We start from the raw sequence: 22462 nt of genomic DNA on the forward strand, positions 1-22462 counted from the left end.
TGAGATTATGGCGGTGCAGGTACTTACCGTCTATGGCAGTGTAGCTCGCGCACTTTTTCTCTTCTCCGGTGCACTTGATTTTGATTGCGTTTTTGCATTTCTCATTGGGTTCATTGCATGTCATACACGCCACCTTGTTTTCACTCATGACTTTTGGTACTGGCAAAGTATACAAAGAGACAGAGATGGCCATTTACATTTTTTTCCTATAAACCAGGTGATGTTCTTACCACTGATCGCTCACTACGCCAATTAAAGTAACCAAAGTTCAAGTACGGACTGCAATGTCCAGACCGGCCGAGGGTCTCCTGACCCGACCCATAGTGATATGTGAGGCTGTTGATATGCAAGGGTGAACGTTGGCCATGTGAAACCGGCCTAACATTGGTCAAACCCAGAAGTGGGCTGCCACTTACTTAATAGTGGATGTTTGTCCGACTTTTGTTCCGTAGGTGTTTGGGATAATAGGATCAGGCATATCGAATCTCTGCATGCCCAATGCTCTCTTCAGCCCCTCATCCAGAACACATGCATGCTTGGCCAAACTGAGCTTGCATGAGTGTGAGAGGGGAAGAAAAATAACTGTGCACAGCCAACACTCGCTAGCACTGCTTTACACTACCTCCCGTATGTGCCCACTAGTGACAGGTGGGAGAAAGCCACTTGCACGTTATTAATCTCTCTCATTGGGGGCAAAAATGATGCAGTCTGGTGACAATGTGCCGTTAACATAGAATCTAAAAATAAAATCCAGAAAATCACATTGTATGATTTTTACATACATTTCATTTTATTCCATGAAATAAGTATTTGATCACCGACCAACCAATAAGAATTCTGGCTCTCACAGACCTGTTCTTCTTTAAGAAGCCCTCCTAATCTGCACTCATTACCTATATTAATTGCACCTGTTTACACTTGTTACCTGTATAAAAGACACCTGTCCACACACTCAATCACACTCCAACCTCTGCACCATGGCCAAGACCAAAGAGCTGTCTAAGGACACCAGGGACAAAATTGTAGACAGAAAAAACAGGAACGTTCCAGCTAATAAAAATGCTTACTTTATTTCAAAATAAAAAATTCCAGTAAATTGGCTTTCTCCTCATAAGCAAATGGATGTGCTGTGGGGCACTAAAGCATCAGCTACGCGTTTCGATCCTGAACAGATCTTTTTCACAGCTGAAAATTAATTACATGACACAAACCTTATACTCGTCAAGGACCAATGAAAATTACAACTTTTGTCACGTGTTTTAGCAGAAGGTCCTGTGCGCATTTCTCTACATAATACAGGTTTGCGTTATGCTTACAGATTAAAGCAAATTTACAAACAAAATTGTAGACCTGCATAAGGCTGAGATGGGCTACAGGATGTCACGGACGTGGTTTGTGGAGAGCCTGGAGGGACGTGACTAAGGCCTGTTTCACACATCCGTTTTTTGGCATCCGCCATCCGTTTTTTGCATCCGTTTTTGTGTGAAAAAATGGATCCGTTTCCGTTTTACCGCAAACGGATGCAAACGGATCCATTTTTTTTGACGGATCCGCGGTAACCGCTAATGGAAGTCTATGGGACCAAAAAACGGATCCTCCAAAAAAATGGCGGATCCGTTTTTTAAAGGAAAATGACAGATTTGGACGGATTTTAAAAAATGGAAGTGTGATCCAGGCCTAAGTGAGCACCTGACTGTTCACTAGAGCCTCTGATGGTGAAGTTAGACTTGGCTCCCGATGAACGCCAGGTGTCACGTCAAGGCAGACCAATGGACGCGCAGCAACTGAACCCAGAGGACAGACTGGATGGAGCAGAAGGCAGAATTTGTATTAGCATGCAGCAGAGTTTGCATCAGAGTGCAGCAGGCAGGGATTTGCATTAGTGTGCGGCAAGGATTGGTATGCAACCATACACAACATAGACAGCAAACAGGAAGGTTGCTCAGGCACCTCCCCAGTGGGGAGGAAGCAATATATACATAATGCCTCTCAGCCATTGGCTGGGGAGCAAATAGCAAGTGCATGTGCTGGCCCTTTAAGAGGGCGGGAGCACACACGCGAGTGCCCTAAGGACATGGCTTAAAGCTCTGTTGGAAGCATGCAAAGTATGAGGAAGGGGGAAACCGACAGCAGCACAGGTGAATGAAGTGACACAACAGAGACCTTGCCTGTCAGATCAGGGATCTAGTGTGGTGCTAACAGTATCCCCCCTTTACGCCCCCTCCTCTTCAGGCCATCGAGGAATTTCCGGAGGAGAATTGGAGCGTGAATGTTTTCCTTTGGCTCCCAGGATCCATCTTCGGGACCAAATCCCATCCAGTCAACAAGGAAGAAGGTCTTGCCTCATACCTTCTTCATGGCCAATATGTTCGCCACTTCAAAAACATCATCCAAGGCAGTTGGCATGGGTGTGGTACTGGGATCCTTGAAGAAGGGACTCAGGATGACTGGCTTCAGCAGAGATATATGGAAGGAATTCGGAATCCGTAATGAAGGAAGCAGCTTCAATTTATAGGAGACCTCGTTGATCGGCTTCTATACTTCGAAAGGCCCGATAAAATGAGGACCCAGCTTGTAAAAGGGAACCTTCAGCCGGACGTACCTGGACGAGAGCCATACCTAGTCACCAGGGCAGAAGCACGGAGGATCCAGAACCCTTTTGTCTGCATGTCTCTTCATGCGGGCAGAGGAAGCTTCTAAAGTGGCTTTGGTGTCTTCCCACAACTTTACAAAATCCTTGGAGAGGACATCTGCCGCAGGAACGTCAGAAGGAACCATCACCGGGAGGGGAAACTTAGGTTGCCATCCTAACACAATGTAGAACTGAGACTCTCCCGAGGTTTCACCAATGTGATTGTTGTACGAGAACTCAGCCCAGGGAAGTAATTTCACCCAATCATGGTGGGCATTGATGAAGTGTTGCAGGTAGTTAGTTGCCCAGGACCTGGTTGACATGCTCCACTTGCCCATTGGACTGAGGGAGATAGGTCGAGGAGAAATCCCAGACGATATCCAGATGTTTACAGAGAGCTCGTCAGAATCTGGAAGTGAACCGCGAACCTCGATCGGACACAAAATGACGAGGAAATTCTTGCAGGCGGAAAATATGTTTCATGAAGCTGTCAGCCAGTTCAGAAGTGAACGGAAGAGAAGACAATGGGGTAAAATGCACCATTTTGGAGAAGCGATCCATGACTACCCAGATGACGGTGCAACCCTCGGATACTGGCAAAATGAAATCCATAGCTATGTGTTGCCATGGACCAGCTGGTACAGGTAGCAGCAGGAGAGAACTGGTAGGAAGTCGTCTGGGGACTTCATTGCGGGCACAAATCGGACAGGTAGACACGTAAGCACAGATCTCCCTCCTCATGGATGGCCACCAGTAGTGACGGGAAATCAATTGTAGTGTCTTCCTTTCTCCCGCGTGACCAGCCACCTTGGACGAGTGGCCCCAAGACATAACTCGCTCCTTCTCGGATTCAGACACAAGGGTCTTTCCTGGGGAAATTCGCGACAGACTGACAGGAGCGACAGTGACCATCTTGGATGGTTCAATGATAAACTGAGGATCCTCCTCTTGATCCCCAGACAGAAAAGAGAGAGAAAGGGCATCGGCTCAGACATTCTTGTCACTGGACCTGATATGCAACAAAAAAAAAAAAGCGGGCAAAAAACAAAGACCACCTGGCTTGGAGTGGATTAAGTCTATGGACGGACTGGAGGTATGCCAGGTTCTTATGGTCCGTGTAGATAACTACTGGATAAGCTGTGCCCTCCTTCAAAGCCATCTTAATGATGAGTAACTCTCAATCACCAATGCAGTAGTTAGGTTCTGGAGCAGAGACTGCCTTTGAGAAGAAACCTCAGAACACGCTGCGACTCGAGGAAGATTTCTGAATGAGCACAGCTCCAGCCTCTAATGACAATACGTCCACCTCTACGAAGAACTGCTTGCTCAAATCCGGACGATGCAGAACAGGAGCAGTGGAAATGGACCATTTAAGAGAGTGGAAGGCCTCCTCAGCCTCTGAGTACCAATTCTTGGGGTCGGCTCCTTTTCGGGTAATAGCAGAGGTAGGAGCGGTCAGAGTGGAGCAGTGAGGCATGAATTGGTGATGATAGTTGTTAGCAAAGCCAAAGAATCTCTGGATGGCTTTGACTCCAACGGGCAACGGCCATTTAAGGATGCAAGAGACTTTCTCAGGATCTATCCTGCGTCCGGTATCTGAGATAATGTATCCCAAGAAGGGAAGGGAGGACTGTTCAAAAACGCATTTCTCTTACTTGGCGTAGAGTCGTTTCTCCCTAAGATGCTGAAAAACTTGCCGAATTGCTCGTCTGTGGGAGGCCAGATTTGGGCAAAATACCAGAATATTGTCTAGATACACAACCACGCAGGAATAAAGCAGGTCCCTGAAGATATAATTGACAAACTCTTGAAAAACTGCCGGTGCTTTACTGAGGCCGAAGGGCATAACTCGGTATTCATAATGTCCGTCCCTGGTGTTGAAAGCCGTCTTCCATTCGTCTCCCCGACGAATGCGGACTAGATTGTAGGCGCCGCTCAAGTCTAATTTGGTGTAGATACTGGCACCTCTTAGGCCTGTTTCACACATCCGTTTTTTGGCATCCGCATGGATCCGCCAAAGTGTGAAAAAACAGATCCGTTTCCGTTTTGCCGCAAACGGATCCTTTTTTTTGACGGATCCGCGGTAGCCGCTAATGGAAGTCTATGGGACAAAAAAACAAAAAAACGGATCCGCAAAAAAAATGGCGGCTCCGTTTTTTAGCGGAAAACGGATTTTGACGGATTTTAAAAAACGGAAGTGTGATCCAGGCCTTAATCAATGAAACAACTCAGGGATCAATGGGATAGGGTATTTATTTTTTACCGTGATCTGGTTGAGGCCCTGATAGTCTATACAGGGTTACAGTGATTCGTCCTTCTTTTTAACAAAGAAAAACCTGGCCCCAGCAGGATAGAAGAACTTCTGAATGAACCCCCTGGCCAAATTCTCCTGAATGTAGTCCGACATAGCTTGAGTCTCAGCTGGGGACAGAGGGTAAATTCGGCGTCTAGGGGGTGTAGATCCAGGAATCAAGTCGATAGGGCAATCGTACGGACATAGAAGACATAGACATAGAAGACTATCCTGTCAGTATAAAACATCCCAATAGAGACCTCAAGCTGCTCAGTAGTCAGACGAACCATCTCCTGAAGAGTTCTCCCATCAACAGATGTTATTGCCAGGGGGTTCTTGAGTGGATAAACTGGGATTTGGAACCGATCCACTACAGCCTGGAAGATAAAATTTTCCAGCTGCCCCAGAATCCAAATACGCCGACTCAACAAACTGGGATTCTCCAGTTGTCACGGCCACAGTAAGGCTATGTGCACACGCTGCGGATTCACCTGCGGGTTTTTTCGCACGGAACCGCAGGTAAAGTGACCTGCGGTTTGGCCTGCGGTTTTCCCCTGCGGTTTCACACCTCTACTATGTTAAAGGTGTGAAACCGCAGCGGAATCCACAGAAACAATTGACATGCTGCGGTTTATAAACCGCAGCAAAACCGCGCGGAAAAAAACGCAGCGTGAGCACAGCGGTTTTTAAAACCCATAGGGTAACATGGTACTGTACCATGTCTGCAGAACTGCTGCAGTTCCGCAGGGTCAAAAACGCTGCGGAACTGCAGCAGAATCCGCAGTGTGTGCACATAGCCTAAGGGTCAGGGGTAGGGAGATGTCTTTTCTGTCTAGGGAGGCCTCTCCTACCGACCCTAGATGCTGGAGCTTCTTCGGTTTTACCAGACAGACTCGAATGGAGTGACCCATGTCTCCACAATGCATGTACTGGCCTTTAGCATGTTGATCCCTCAGTCGCTGTCTAGCAAGGGGAAGGTGATCGATCTGCATGGGTCCAGATCAGAGGCGTAGCTAGGGTTTTGGTTCGGGGGGGGGGGGGCGAAACTTCTGAGTGGGCCCCTAACCAGAGAATCTCAGCAGATGACCGCACTGTTGTCAAAAATAATCTCTCTCTCTCTATATATATATTCATTCCATTATTGCGGCGTCAGCGCGGCCCCCCAGTGCGCGCCGCAATAATGGAAGAGAGAGTCTGAATAAAAGAAAGACTATGCAAAGAACTAATTTAGGATCACCACACACTGATAACTAATAATTGTGAAAAAAAATCATGAATTTTATTGTACATCAGGTCATGAAACACTACACACAATAAAAACATTTAAAAACAAGGTAAGGGACTGTAACAAACAAAAGGTCCCATAGTCCACAGTATGTCCACCAACTGCCTAGACAATATACAAATCACATATAAATTACTATTTAGTAGTAGTATGCTGCTGGTTGTTCCATTTAGGTAAGACCATAGGTTGTGTCAAACAAGACCTGATACACAGTGGTTATAGTATACTCAGATAAAGTGTAATGTCATATCAAGCATAATAACTGAATAAATAACCACACAAAGAATGTGTTCAATCCCATTAGTCAATGGCTATAGCAAATCAGAAGTGAAATACTGAAAGATGCACTAGCCCTGGTTGTAGTATAGCTATACATCACCATTTCCCTATCAGGATAAGTATCGGAGTCCGGTCACCCAGTCATCCCAGTCAGAATCTCGGCACATGGTGTAATACCCGGAAGAGCACGTATTACACCATGTGCCGAGATTCTGACTTCAACCGCTCTATTGCTGAGGGCTCCCAGCTGGTAATAATCTTTTCATTATCTTTTAATGAATTTAGTATATAAATATCTGGTGTACACAGGGATGGGATACACTCACCTTGAGGAAGACACCTTGTGTGTCGGAACGCGTGGGTTTCTTTATGCCACCTGATGGGCTGCCTGTCTGACTGCTGACTGGGATGACTGGGTGACCGGACTCCGATACTTATCCTGATAGGGAAATGGTGATGTATAGCTATACTACAACCAGGGCTAGTGCATCTTTCAGTATTTCACTTCTGATTTGCTATAGCCATTGACTAATGGGATTGAACACATTCTTTGTGTGGTTATTTATTCAGTTATTATGCTTGATATGACATTACACTTTATCTGAGTATACTATAACCACTGTGTATCAGGTCTTGTTTGACACAACCTATGGTCTTACCTAAATGGAACAACCAGCAGCATACTACTACTAAATAGTAATTTATATGTGATTTGTATATTGTCTAGGCAGTTGGTGGACATACTGTGGACTATGGGACCTTTTGTTTGTTACAGTCCCTTACCTTGTTTTTAAATGTTTTTATTGTGTGTAGTGTTTCATGACCTGATGTACAATAAAATTCATGATTTTTTCACAATTATTAGTTATCAGTGTGGTGATCCTGAATTAGTTCTTTGCATAGTCTTTCTTTTATTCAGAATCTATAGTACTTCTATGTAAATTTGGTGATCCCAGTAGGTTATATTTTTGTACTATTTACTGATGGTGCCCGCTTAAATTGTCTTTGAAAATGGAAGAGAGAGTGTCACATGGCGCTCCCTCTCCCATCATTACCCTCTTCCTCTGACACACAGCAGGTGCACGATGACGTCACTTCATCGCGTCCCCGCTTTTGCCGGTCTGACTGCAGCGCAGCTCCTGACATCAGAGCAGAGCCGCCGCCGAAATCAGCGTGGGAGCGAGGAGAGTATAGTTTTTTTTTTTTTAATTTATATAATGAGTCCTGGTTGCATGATTATGATACTCCGTATGGGGGTGGGGGCGGCAGCATGATACTCGTATGAGGGTGCAGCATGATATACCCTGTATGATGGAGGGCAGCATGATACCCCGTATGATGGGGGCAGCATGATACCCTGTACCATGGGGGGCAGCATGATACCCTGTACCATGGGGGGCAGCATGATACCCTGTATCATGGGGGGCAGCATGATATCCCGTATAAGGGGGCAGCAAGATATCCCATATAAGGGAGGGCAGCATGATACCCCATGAGGGGGCAGCATGATACCCCATGAGGGGGCAGCATGATACCCTATGAGGGGGGCTGCATTATATTCTGAAGGGACTACATTATATTCTCTGGGGGGGCTGTATTATACCATATGAAGGGGGCTACATTATAGAGAAAGAAAGAACAGAGAGAAAGAAAGAACAGAGAGAGAAAGAAAGAACAGAGAGAAAGAAAGATTCTATAAAGATACTACAGCAGCCCGGCTCCCATTGTGGTGCCCACCTGAGCCTCCCGATGCAGAACATATCATGATCCGCTCACATGGCCGACATCCCCGAGTACAAGGCGATCCCGCTGTCCGCGCCGTCGGAGGAGACACGGTGATGGATCTGAAGCACTCCCTGAAGTGCCTCCACGGTTCCGTCACATTCTCCTCCCCAAATTACCTAATTTCCAGTGAGCTTCCAGCACATCACTTCCGATGGAACGTCAAGTGCGAATTTTAAAGTGCTCCGCGGGGCTCAGTCGTGTACTGCTGTGTCCGCGGGAAAACTAAGCTCCCGACCGGGGCAGACTCTCTCAAAATCGAGATTTTTGGGAGGTGTGAATGCTCCCCACCACACACCTTGTACACGCATAGCTCCGCACACCTCATACACACACCGTTCCGCTTTCTATGCCGCGTACACACGGCTCCGCTCCATACACCTCGCACACACATGGCTCCACTCAGTACACACACGGCTTCATTCCGTAAACCTCGTACACACGTGGCTCTGCTCTGTACACATCGTACACACACGCGGCTCCGCTCCGTACACTTCATACACACACGCGGCTCCGCTCCGTACACACACGCGGCTCCGCTCCGTACACTTCGTACATACACGCGGCTCCGTTCCGTACACTTCGTACACACACGCGGCTCCACTCCGTACACTTCGTACACACACGCGGCTCCGCTCCGTACACCTCGTACACACACGGCTCCGCTCCGTACACCTCGTACACACACGCGGCTCCGCTCCGTACACCTCGTACACACACACGGCTCAGTTCCGTACACTTCGTACACACACGCGGCTCCGCTCCGTACACTTCGTACACACACGCGGCTCCGCTCCGTACACTTCGTAGACACACGCGGCTCCGCTCCGTACACTTCGTAGACACACGCGGCTCCGCTCCGTACACTTCGTACACACACGCGGCTCCGCTCCTTACACTTCGTACACACACGCGGCTCTGCTCCATACACTTCGTACACACACGCAGCTCCGCTCCATACACACACGAGGTTCCGCTCCGTACACTTTGTACACACACGCGGCTTCGCTCCGTACACCTCGTACACACACGCGGCTCAGTTCCGTACACTTCGTACACACACGTGGCTCCGCTCCGTACACTTCGTAGACACACGCGGCTCCGCTCCGTACAATTCGTACACACACGCGGCTCCGCTCCTTACACTTCGTACACACACGCGACTCTGCTCCATACACTTCATACACACACGCAGCTCCGCTCCGTACACACACGCGGTTCCACTCCATACACTTTGTACACACACGCGGCTTCGCTCCGTACACTTCGTACACACACGCAGCTCCGCTCCGTACACACGCGGTTCCGCTCCGTACACTTTGTACACATACGCGGCTTTGCTCCGTACACTTCGTACACACACACGGCTCCGCTCCGTACAACTCGTACACACACGCGGCTCCGCTCCGTACATCTCATACACACACGCGGCTCCGCTCCGTACACCTCGTACACACACGCGGCTCCGCTCCGTACACTTCGTAGACACACGCGGCTCCGCTCCGTACACTTCGTAGACACACGATGCTCCGCTCCGTACACTTCGTACACACACGCGGCTCCGCTCCTTACACTTCGTACACACACGCGGCTCTGCTCCATACACTTCGTACACACACGCAGCTCCGCTCCATACACACACGCGGTTCCGCTCCGTACACTTGGTACACACACGCGGCTTCGCTCCGTACACTTCGTACACACACACAGCTCCGCTCCGTACACACACGCGGTTCCGCTCTGTACACTTTGTACACACACGGCTCCGCTCCGTACACACACACGGCTCTGCTCCGTACACTTCATACACACACGCGGCTCCGCTCCGTTCACTTCGTACACACGCGCGGCTCCTTTCCACACACTTCGTACACACACGCGGCTCCGTTCAGTAGACTTCGTACACACACGCGGCTCCGCTCCGTACACTTCGTACACACACGCGGCTCCGCTCCGTACACTTCGTACACACACACGGCTCCGCTCTGTACAACTCGTACACACGCGGCTCCGCTCCGTACATCTCGTACACACACGCGGCTCCGCTCCGTACACCTCGTACACACACGCGGCTCCGCTCCATACACTTCGTAGACACACGCGGCTCCGCTCCGTACACCTCGTACACACACGCGGCTCCGCTCCGTACACTTCGTACACACACGTGGCTCCGTTCCGTACACTTCGTACACACACGCGGCTCCACTCCGTACACTTCGTACACACACGTGGCTCCGCTCCGTACACTTCGTACACACACACGGCTCCGCTCCGTACACACACGCGGTTCCGCTCTGTACACTTCGTACACACACACGGCTCCGCTCCGTACACTTCGTACACACACGCGGCTCCGTTCAGTAGACTTCGTACACACACGCGGCTCCGCTCCGTACACTTCGTACACACACGCGGCTCCGCTTCGTACACACACGCGGCTCCGTTCAGTAGACTTCGTACACACATGCGGCTCCGCTTCGTACACACACGCGGCTCCGTTCAGTAGACTTCGTACACACACGCGGCTCCGCTCCGTACACTTCGTACACACACGCGGCTACGCTCCGTACACTTTGTACACACACGCGGCTCCGCTCCGTTCACTTAGTACACACACGCGGCTCCGCTCCGTACACTTCGTACACACACAAGGCTCCGCTCCGTACACCTCGTACACACACGGCTCCGCTCCGTACACCTCGTACACACACGACTCCGCTCCCTCTGCCCCCCGGTAGCTACACTACTGGTCCAGATGAGTCCACGACAAGGGAGGGTGAAGGAACAAGTGGCCTTTGAAAAGACGGAGCCACTTCACAGGCACACTTACAGAAACGAAGCTCTATACGGATGGCGAGGGTGATCAGGTCGTCAAAGGTAGTTGGTAAATTTTGACCAGCTAGCTCATTCTTTATGTTTCCAGGAGGTCCTCCCAGAATGTTGCCACCAACGCTTCATTATTCCAACCAAGCCCAGACGCCAGAGTACGGAAGCGTACCGCATATTGTCCCACAGACGAGTTGGACTGACGTAAGCGAAGAAGAGTGGAAGCTGCAGAAGTGGTTCGCCCGGGTTCATCGAATACTTTGCGAAAGGCTTCCAAGAATATGGTCAAATTGGAGATGATAGGGTCCTTTCTCTCCCATAATGGATTCAACCACGCAAGGGCCCCACCTCCAAGATGAGACATAAGAAATTCCACCTTTGTTCGGTCTGACGGGAAGTGATGTGGAAGGAGTTCAAAGTGTAGCCGGCACTGATTGATGAACCCGCGGCAGAGCTTCGGATTGTTGTCAAAGCGTGGTGGAGCTGCGAGTCGGGGACCTGGATCTTGAACTAAGCAAACTGTCTGGGAAGTCTCCGGAGAAGACACGGCTGCTTTAGCATGCGGGAACACTGGAGAGATGTTTAAGGCCTCCAACTTGGTGGTTATGGATTGCAATGTAGAGATGTTTAAGGCCTCCAACTTGGTGCTTATGGACTGCAACTGTATAGACAGCTCTTCCTGTGCATCTTTCTGTCAGCAGAGCTCCTGGTACATGGTCTGAACAATCAGGATCCAGGGTCCAGCGGGGTCCATGGCCTAAACAAATTGTCATGGATATGGTTTGTGGAACCACTATGCCACGGACCATAGAGAGCCTGGAGGGGCATGACTAAGCGAGCACCTGACTGTTCACTAGAGCCTCAGATGGCGAGGTTAGACTTGGTTCCCGATGAACGCCAGATACCACTCCAGGGCAGACAAACGAATGTGCAGCAGCTGGACCCAGAGGACAGACTGAATGGAGCAGCAGGCAGAATTTGTATTAGAATGCAGCAGAGTTTGCACCAGAGTGCGGTAGGGATTGGTATACAACCTTACACAACATAGACAGCAAACAGGAAGGTTGCTCAGGCACCTCCCCAGTGGGGAGGAAGCAATATATACATAAGGCCTCTCAGCCATTGGCTGGGGAGGAAATAGGAAGTGCACTCACTGGCCCTTTAAGAGGGCAGGAGCATGCGTATGAGTGCCCTAAGGACTTGGCTGGAAGCCTGACTGGAAGTTCTGCTGGAAGCATGCAAAGCATGAGGAAGGGGGCAACCGACCGCAGCGAGTGAAGGGACACGCCGGATACCCTGTCTGTCAGAGCAGGGATCCGGAGTGGTGCTAACATAGGACACTAGGTGTAGGTGGGAAAACTTTGGCAGTGTATCAAATAATTATTTTCCCCACTTTATATAAACTGGGATCCAAAAGAACCAGCACTTTTTGGTGAGCCAGGCTAAATGATATACAACTGGACTGCCCATCATTAGTGCCCACTATCAAAACTGGTATAATAATTTACCCGCATGCTAAAACTAATCATCCGCTCTCTGCACTAATCTACCAATTACTCCATTAGTAGTAGGCACACCTTTGGATAAGGGACTGCCTCTCCTTAAGGTGTATTAAGTCTTATTGGCAATGCATCATTGGAACATGTTAATAAGCCAGCACCATAGGACGCTACTATTCATCAGGCCATGTTTGGGATCGGGAGGAGACTTGTGCATCACCCTCCTGACTGGCGCAATCATGCTATCTCATAGGCGGGAGGCACTCACCTTCCAGGCTACTAGTTGGGCATTTGTCTCTCTCGCAGCACTTGGTTGTGGCATACAGGTTCGTGGCGTTCAGGGAGATGCTGTAAGTCACGTTGCACATATCCTTGGTCCCGCAGGATCTCACAATTGATTTTGTTGTTCCTTTACCTTCTGGTAATTTTGGAAAGAAATGTAAATGTTATCTCATCAGGAAAATGTACAGATCTCTGAAAAACTAACAAAGTATTACTCCAACCGGCGGTTATTTTGGGGGTGTAGGAACTCTGGATATGCCTGATGAAGATAAAGAGGACCTGTCGCCAACGCAAAAGTGTCCAGTTTTTGCTCTTATTTTATTCTTGCTGTTACCTTGAGTTTTTTTTTAGTTTTTAAATCCAACATACGTTTCCAGAAATGCAGGCCTTTTTATTTAGTGCTAATTTTATATAGACATGGCTCACAGGATCCTCTGGGGCGTGTGTTTAAGCTGCTCTACATAAGTATCCTGTGAGTCACACCCCCTTAGTAAAGACCATGAAAACTAACACTAAATAAAAAGGCTTAGGCCGGCATCACACATGCGAGAAACACGGCCAAGTCTCGCATGTTAATACCCGGCACTGCTGCCGGCACTCAGGAGCGTGGGTTTTTTTTATTCAAGGGGGGCTGAAAGAAGTTTCCTTTGTGTTGTCTGAGCACTGGTGTGCATGGAAAGTCTAAGAAGGGACTTAAAAGCACCGTCGCCCCTTAATTTTCTGGATTAGTAAGGGTCCAAGAGATCGGACCCCACTAATTCTAAAAATAATGTCATTTCCTAACTTTACTCTACCATTTTCCAAGATGGAAATAACTAATATGTGCTAAATAGATGATAACTGGGGGTCTGATTACTGAGACCCCATTTGATCAGGAAAAAGGGCAGACCAATTTTACCTGTGTGAACAGAGCAGTAGTGAGCACGTGCGACCACCAATGGAGCAGTGGTCGAATATGCTCACTACCACTCCATTCACACAATGGTCTTTGAGACCCCTTTTCTCATGATCCCTGGATTTCCAGCACGCAGACCCCTGGGGCGATCACCGCGGCTGCTCATTTCTCCTGCAGTGGTTTCTATGCAGATAATGTGGGGTTTCACATGGCCATTTAAATGAATGGACGTCCATGCAAAACATACAAGTGCTTCTTGCAAAATTAGAATATCATCAAAAAGTTAATTTATTTCAGTTCTTCAATGCAAAACGTGAAACTCATATATTAGAGTCATTACAAACAGAGTGATCTATTACGTGGCACCCCCAGGAGTATGGTCGCCACAGTGGCATTGCCTTCCTCCTAGGGAGTGTGATGTCATGCTTGGAAGCAATAAAGGATCTCTCTAGCAGTTAACCACAACACACAACACAGTTTCCATTCCAGGTCAGCAGAGGGAGCTCTGAACCAAACCTGGGGGAGGAGCTACTCTCTGGGGGCCAGGAAGGAAAGTTAGGGAGTTCGTGTGAGGAGGGCAACGTGTGTGGGTGTGAGAAGAGGAGCTGGGAGATTGAGCAAAGAGTTCAGGCTCATACCCAGCTATAGCGCATGATCTGGAGCCCGGTCTCCAAGGCTGTACGGACACTGATGGTCCTGCAACAGAAACCGGAGGAATAGGAAGCTGTAAATGCTCTGTTCCCACATAAGACTCGGAGGCACAACAGCGACGTGTGAGCCAGAAGAGGAAGGCTACAGCTGTCTGCCATACGAGGGAGTTCTAAAGAGAATAAGCAAGTGGAACTTCAGTGTAACACAGTACTGCAAGTACCTAAAAATAAGCGCTAGGATGGAGACTACACAACCCATCTGCATAGAGAGATTCCTAAGTTGCTTCCAGGCTAGCCAGCTCCTGTGCCATCTGTAATCTGGACCCTGGACTGCATTTGCCAAGCAAAGTAAAGGTAAAGAAACTGCACCCTGTTGTGTCCTTGCCTTCTTCCTGCAACCCCGTCAGCACTGCTTCATCCCTGTGCCAGACACTGCACCCTCTTCCTCAACACCTATCCTCACTGCCCTGGGATTACTGCCCTACCTGTGGAGGGCCACAACATCATAGCTGCACCACACCATCTGTCCCAGGGGATCTGTCTGCAGCGTCGGCTTAACATCTTCATTGCCGAACACCAGAGGTGGCGTCACGAATCATTCACTCATAAACTTTATTCCATCACTTAAACCCTTTTACATGGGCGCCCAGGGCCACAGACCGGGTCACCGCTGCTGTGACATTCCCCTTTGAGAGACCGGCCCGGTACCGAGTACCCCACAGCCCTGGTAGGGCGACCCAATTACACGTGTTTATTTCTGTTAATGTTGATGATTATGGCTTACAGCCAATGAAAACCCAAAAGTCATTATGTCAGTAAATTAGAATACTTTATAACACCAGCTGAAAAATGATTTTAAAATCCGAAATGTTGGTCTACTGAAATGTATGTTCAGTAAATGCACTCAATACTTGGTCGGGGCTCCTTTTGCATCAATTACTGCATCAATGCGGCGTGGCATGGAGGTGATCAGCCTGTGGCACTGCTGAGGTGTTGTGGAAGCCCAGGTTGCTTTGATAGCAGCCTTCATCTCATCTGCATTGTTGGGTCTGGTGTCTCTCATCTTCTTGACAATACCCATAGATTCTCTATGGGGTTAAGGTCAGGCGAGTTTGCTGGCCAATCAAGCACAGTGATACTGTTGTATGTAAACCAGTTATTGGTACTTTTGGCAGTGTGGACAGGTGCCAAGTCCTGCTGGAGAATGACATTTCCATCTCCAAAAAGCTTGTCGGCAGAGGGAAGTGGAGCACCCGCCAGGGCCGTGGGGTACTCGTTTTAAAAGGGCAAGTGTCACAACAGCGTTGACCTGGTCTGTGACCCAGGGCGTCCAATGAAAATGTTGAATAAAGTTTATAGAGGATGATTTAAAAGGGGATTAGTTTGTGACGCCACCTGTGGTACTCGGCAAGTGAGGTGTTAGCCAACGCTGCAGATTCAGTCCACTGGGGCAGATGTTAATGCAGCAGAGTTGGTTCAGCTCTCCCCAGGCAGAGCTATTCCCCAGGGCAGATTATGGTGTAAGGGCTGGTGATGATGGTGGTTGTTGTGCAGGGCAGATGATACAGCAAACAAATCTGAGGACACAGCGGGGTTGTAGTTTCCTTCACCTCTACTGGATGTATAGAGGAGCAGACCAGAGCACTGGTTACTAGAGTTGAGCGAAACGGGTCAAAAAATTTCAAAAGTCGCCGACTTTTGGTAAAGTCGGGTTTCATGAAACGAAACCCGACCCTAGGGTGAGGTCGGCCACGAGCTCGGCGACTTTAGCGCCAAAGTCGCGTTTCAAAAGTTTGTTTTCCACCTTTTTTCAGCCAATCAGGATCCACGGACACTGTGGGCAACGTGATGACATAGGCAGGGGTCACCACCATCTTTGGGAAGGGCATGCAAGTGATTGGCTTGCTTTGGGGGGTGTCACAGGGGGTATAAAAGGGCGTGCACGCCGACCGCCATGTTACTCATGTTACTCATGCTGATCTCAGAATAGGGAGAGCTGCTGCTGCTGCTGATTCTGTAGGGAGAGAGTTAGGCAGGGAAGAAGACACCAAAAACTGCTTCTGCTGTGTGTGCAGTGCAAGTGGAGGCTATATTGTGCTGGATCAGCTGTGTTGGTTGTTAGGCTGCCTTATAAGGCTTCCTGATAGCTGCATTGCTGTTTTCCCACTGCTCTGCAAACTGCTTTTTTAAAAGCAATCCAAATTTTTTTTTTTGTCCTGGTGAGGTACTGAGCGTGCATTTTTTCACACCATACAGCGGTGTACGCTCATCACACAGTACCGTGTAACGGCTGTTATCACGGCCACAGTGAAGCTATCTGCGTGTGACTCTGTAAGAATAAGTCGAGGACATGTTCCGTTCTTACAGACCTCCACCTTCTAGTTTTGTCTGGTTTTCAAACAGTTAAGTAGATCTGCTGTTTGATCACATTCAAAACTATAGAGAGACAGCGTGTGTCAGTCCGTATACTTAAAAAACACGGAGCTTGACAATTTTACGGACACCTGACAGCGGTGTACGTGCACGCTCCTCTCTCAGTACCGTGTAACGGCTGTTATCACGGCCACAGTGAAGCTATCTGTGTGTGACTCTGTAAGAATAAGTCGAGGACATGTTCCGTTCTTACAGACCACCACCTTCTAGTTTTGTCTGGTTTTCAAACAGTTAAGTAGATTTGCTGTTTGATCACATTCAAAACTATAGAGAGACAGCGTGTGTCAGTCCGTATACTTAAAAAACACGGAGCTTGACAATTTTACGGACACCGGACAGCGGTGTACGTGCACGCTCCTCTCTCAGTACCGTGTAACGGCTGTTATCACGGCCACAGTGAAGCTATCTGTGTGTGACTGTAAGGATAAGTCGAGGACTTGTTCCGTTCTTACAGACCTACACTCTAGGGAGATTCCTATTCTGCCCAATTCTATATACACCTTGTAGTTTGTCATACACTAGCCAATATCTGCCTGTGACATAGCGGTGTGATATTCACTGGGCCTCACACAATCCAACAGTGTCCACAAGTGTGTTCAGAAATTCTACATCTCCCCGTCCTATAGTGACATTTTTCACACCTGCGACATTGAGACTGTGACATAGCGGTGTGAAATTTACTGGACCTCACACAATCCAACAGTGTCCACAAGTGTGTTCAGAAATTCTACATCTCCCCTGACCTATAGTGACATTTTTCACACCTGCGACATTGAGACTGTGACATAGCGGTGTGATATTAACGGGGCCTCACACAATCCAACAGTGTCCACAAGTGTGTTCAGAAATTCTACATCTCCCCTGTCCTATAGTGACATTTTTCACACCTGCGACATTGAGACTGTGACATAGCGGTGTGATATTCACAGGGCCTCACACAATCCAACAGTGTCCACAAGTGTGTTCAGAAATTCTACATCTCCCCTGTCCTATAGTGACATTTTTCACACCTGCGACATTGAGACTGTGACATTGCGGTGTGATATTAACGGGGCCTCACACAATCCAACAGTGTCCACAAGTGTGTTCAGAAATTCTTCATCTCCCCTGTCCTATAGTGACATTTTTCACACCTGCGACATTGAGACTGTGACATAGCGGTGTGATATTCACAGGGCCTCACACAATCCAACAGTGTCCACAAGTGTGTTCAGAAATTCTACATCTCCCCTGTCCTATAGTGACATTTTTCACACCTGCGACATTAAGACTGTGACATAGCGGTGTGATATTCACAGGGCCTCACACAATCCAACAGTGTCCACAAGTGTGTTCAGAAATTCTACATCTCCCCTGACCTATAGTGACATTTTTCACACCTGCGACATTGAGACTGTGACATAGCGGTGTGATATTCACTGGGCCTCACACAATCCAACAGTGTCCACAAGTGTGTTCAGAAATTCTACATCTCCCCTGTCCTATAGTGACATTTTTCACACCTGCGACATTGAGACTGTGACATAGCGGTGTGATATTCACAGGGCCTCACACAATCCAACAGTGTCCACAAGTGTGTTCAGAAATTCTACATCTCCCCTGTCCTATATACACCTTGTACCTTGTTTTACATTACTATACAGTTTGTGGGATTTTGTGTACATTTTAACCAAAAATGAGGAAGGCTGGTGGAAGAGGCCGTGGAATTGGGCGGGGGTTGCCAGCTGGTAATGATGGTGTTGGTGGTGGATCTGATTGTAGTGGCAGAAGCAAAATAGGACTGAATGCAGGAGGTGTTAAGCCTGCGTCATCGTCTGGCTCCACAAGGCTTAGTTTTCTAGGAGTTGGCAAACCACTTTTAAAGCCAGAGCTTCAGGAAAAAGTTTTGGCTTACATTGCTGACTCAGCCTCCAGCTCTATCGCCTCCTCTTCTGAAGTTGTAAAAAATAAAAGCACTGAGTTGTCATTGGAGGCTCATGTTCATGAACCACACCTTTCCTTGTGTCCTTCACCCCAACCAAGATTGAAGGATGACGCAGGCCATACAACTGATTACTCCATGGAGCTGTTTTCACATACCATGCCTGGGTTATCAAGTGAAATGGTGAATTACCCAGGCCAAGATGAATCTGACATGGAGTGCACTGATGCACAGCCACTGATAGATGATTCTGCTGGTACATTCAGTCAGAGCACTACATTGTCCTCGCAGTGTAATGAGCCAGATTCTGACCCTGATGAGACTCAGGTGCCCCTTCCCGCATACTATACCTCCATACACGGTGACACAGAGGAAGGTGCACATGACATTGAAGAGGAGGTGATGGATGACCCAGTTTTGACCCAGATTGGCATCCATTGGGGGAAGAAGATGCTGCTTCCAATAGCTCAGATGAGGAGGAGGAGCATCCACAGCAGACATCGACATAGCAACAGCTGTTATCTGGCAGGCCCGGAGCACTCCAAAGACAGGTTCCAAAAATCAAAAGAGTTGCTGGACAGCTTGTCCAGACGGTCAAAATAGCACAGCGTGCTAGGCCGCAAAATGTCTTCCAAAGTAGGAAGAGTGCAGTGTGGCACTTTTTTGAACAAAATCCTCATGATCAGGCCAAGGTTATCTGTAAGAAGTGCGCAAAGACCTTTAGCCGAGGGGAAAATCTGAAAAATTTGAATACCAGTTGCATGCTTAGACATTTAACCAGCATGCACTTGCAAGCGTGGACACAACACCAAACCTCAAGTACCACATGTGCAACTGATCACAAAGAAGGTAGTCAGCAACGCTACATTGTTTCCCCCACTGTAAGCCCACCAGTTAGCACAGCAGCAAATGTTGAGGTGTCGTTGCAAGGCCAAAGCAGTCCGGGAATCCCACTGTTATATCAACGAAAGACTGAATCTAGGCCATCAGAAAGAACACCAACTCCATCACCATCATCAACCCTCTCTCAGTCTGCCCTGTCCACCGCTAGTTCCACCATATGCAGCTCGCAAGTCCAGCTCACCCTCCCAGAGACTATGAGTAGGTCAAGAAAGTACTCAGTCTCTCATCCGCGTACACTGGGTTTGAACGCCCACATTGCCAAACTAATCTCGTTAGAGATGATGCCCTATCGGTTGGTGGAAAGGGCAGCTTTCCGTGAACTCATGGCCTATGCAGTACCACGCTATGACCTACTCAGTCACCACTTCTTCTCTCGCAAAGCCATCCCAGCCCTCCACCATCATGTGAAAGACCGCATTGTCCATGCACTCAAGCAGTCAGTGAGTGGAAAGGTGCACCTCACAACAGATGCATGGTCCAGTCGGCATGGCCAGGGCCGTTACGTGTCCATCACTGCGCACTGGGTTAATGTGGTGGATGCAGGGTCCACAGGGGACAGCGGTGGTGGGACAGTGCTGCCTAGCCCACGGTATAGGAAACAGCTGGCTGTAGGCGTTCGACCCTCCTCCTCCTCCAGAAGCGAAAGCTCGTCCACAGAGCGCAGTCGTACGAGCACTCCATCTGCAGCTGCCACTGTTGCACACGAGGTGTCCCCCTATCGAGCAGCTAGTGGAAAGCGTCAGCAGTCTGTGTTGCAGATGATGTGTTTGGGCGACAGACACACCGCGGAGGTGCTGGCCGAGTACTTTCAGCGACAAACTGAGTCATGGCTGGGCAGTATACATCTTGAGGCAGGCAAGGTAGTTAGTGATAACGGCCGTAATTTTGTGGCAGCCATAGCCCTTTCAAAACTCAGCCACATACCTTGCATGGCTCACACCTTGAACCTGGTGGTGCAGTGCTTCCTCAACAATTATCCGGAGTTAACAGCCCTGCTCCAGAAGGTGCGAAGACTGTGCGCGCACATCCGCCGGTCGCCTGTACACTCCATTCGTATGCAGAAGCTGCAGCGATTGCTCCACCTTCCCAACCACCGCCTCATTATCGACATTGCAACAAGGTGGAACTCCACCCTGCACATGGTTGAGCGGCTGTGCGAACAGAGGCAGACCATAATGCATTTGTGGGAGGATACACGGCCAGGCACTTTGAGAGCAGACATGGAGTTGACAGGTGTGCAGTGGTCGAAGCTGAAAGACCTCTGTAAAGTCCTTCAGTGTTTTGAGGAATGCACACGGCTGTTAAGCGCGGACGATGCCATCCTAAGCATGAACATCCCACTTATGCGTCTGCTCATGCAAACTTTGACGCACCTTAAGGAGCAGGCGTCTGCAGCCAATGTTGACGAGGAGGAAGAGGAGGAGGGAATCCTTGATGACATTCAGCCATTGTCTGCTCAGGGACCTCTCCTGGACGAGGTTGAGGAAGAAGAGGAGGAGGAGGATGATGATGGGGATGATTACTTAGGGGAGGAGGATGCATCTCGTGGGGCAAGTGAAAATGTTGGCGTGGCAAGGTCTGGTACAGGGTTTGTGCGTGATTGGAGGGATGTGAATTTGCTAGAAAGTGCTCCTCCAACCAGCACTCGCAGTGCATCATTGACACCGAGAACATTGGCCCACATGTCAGATTATGCCTTGCAGATCCTAAAAAGGGACCCCCGCATTGCCAAAATGATGAACGATGACGACTACTGGTTGGCCAGCATCCTGGATCCACGCTATAAAGGCAAATTACAAAACATCATGCCACACGAGAACCTTGACCTAATATTGGCTAATAAACAAGCAACTCTGTTAAACCGGTTGAGGCATTCCCAGCACACAGCAGCGGTGATGGTTCTCACACGAGCCGTACGGGCCGGGGGCAGCTTGGCAGAGGTGTTCGTGGTGCACACAGCAGAAGTGGCGTTGGGGACAGGGGTTTCATGACAATGTTGTGGACTGATTTTTCAAGTTCCGCTCACACAACTGGTCATACTGCATCGATGGAAAGTGACAGGAGACAGCAGTTGTCAACTATGGTTACAAACTACTTTTCCTCCCATATCGATGTTCTCCCGCACAGGTCATTCCCCTTTGACTATTGGGCCGCTAAACTGGACACCTGGCCTGAATTGGCACAATATGCCTTACAGGAGCTCGCTTGCCCAGCTGCAAGTGTGCTATCGGAAAGAGTCTTCAGTGCAGCTGGATCAATCCTGACAGAAAAAAGGACCCATCTGTCAACCCAAAATGTGGATGATCTAACCTTCATTAAAATGAACCATGCATGGGTTTCCAAGGATTTTGTCCCACCTTCCCTTGATGACACATAGGTTGCCAGAAAAATGGCTTGTTTTGGTCCTCCTCCTATTCCGCGAACTTGACCTATTTCGCCTTTTGCAGCAGCTGAATGTCCCACATCAACATATGCCACTTTGTAAACCGCCCTAACTGGGCTGCCCCCCCCCCATGGCCGGGGTCACCACCTAGCGCACGAAACCGTGCGAGTGCCGTTGCCCTGGACAGCTGGGTAGGCCGACTCTTGGGCGCAGGCACTGGCACAGGGTCCCTCATAGTGCAATCAAGTGTCTCTGACGGTGGTGGTGCACACCCGCCGTCAGACACACCACCGTACTATGAGGGGCCTAGTGCCAGTACCGACTGTGTAGTCTGGGCTGTCAAATCCTTCACTAGGAGTGCCACTACAAATTGATTGAACTGAAAGATGATGGTTAAGA

The 22462-nt window shown here is 48.9% G+C and overlaps 1 protein-coding gene across 2 annotated transcripts in view; it reads right to left on the minus strand.

Annotated features, from left to right (window-relative positions):
* LOC141085366 (phospholipase A2 inhibitor NAI-like) overlaps nucleotides 1-22462 on the minus strand; it is a 50474-nt gene that overhangs the window by 4377 nt on the left and 23635 nt on the right. For both annotated transcript variants that reach the window (XM_073570657.1, XM_073570658.1), the window contains exons 3-4: nucleotides 12865-13014; nucleotides 28-159 (exon numbers count right to left, since the gene is read on the minus strand). In XM_073570657.1, coding sequence (XP_073426758.1) covers nucleotides 28-159; nucleotides 12865-13014 — 282 coding nt within the window. The remainder of the gene's footprint in view (nucleotides 1-27; nucleotides 160-12864; nucleotides 13015-22462) is intronic.

Source organism: Dendrobates tinctorius, unplaced genomic scaffold (assembly GCF_039654945.1).
Source record: "Dendrobates tinctorius isolate UK_male_01 unplaced genomic scaffold, ASM3965494v1 ptg000028l, whole genome shotgun sequence".
In the NCBI taxonomy this organism is placed as follows: Eukaryota; Metazoa; Chordata; class Amphibia; order Anura; family Dendrobatidae; genus Dendrobates; species Dendrobates tinctorius.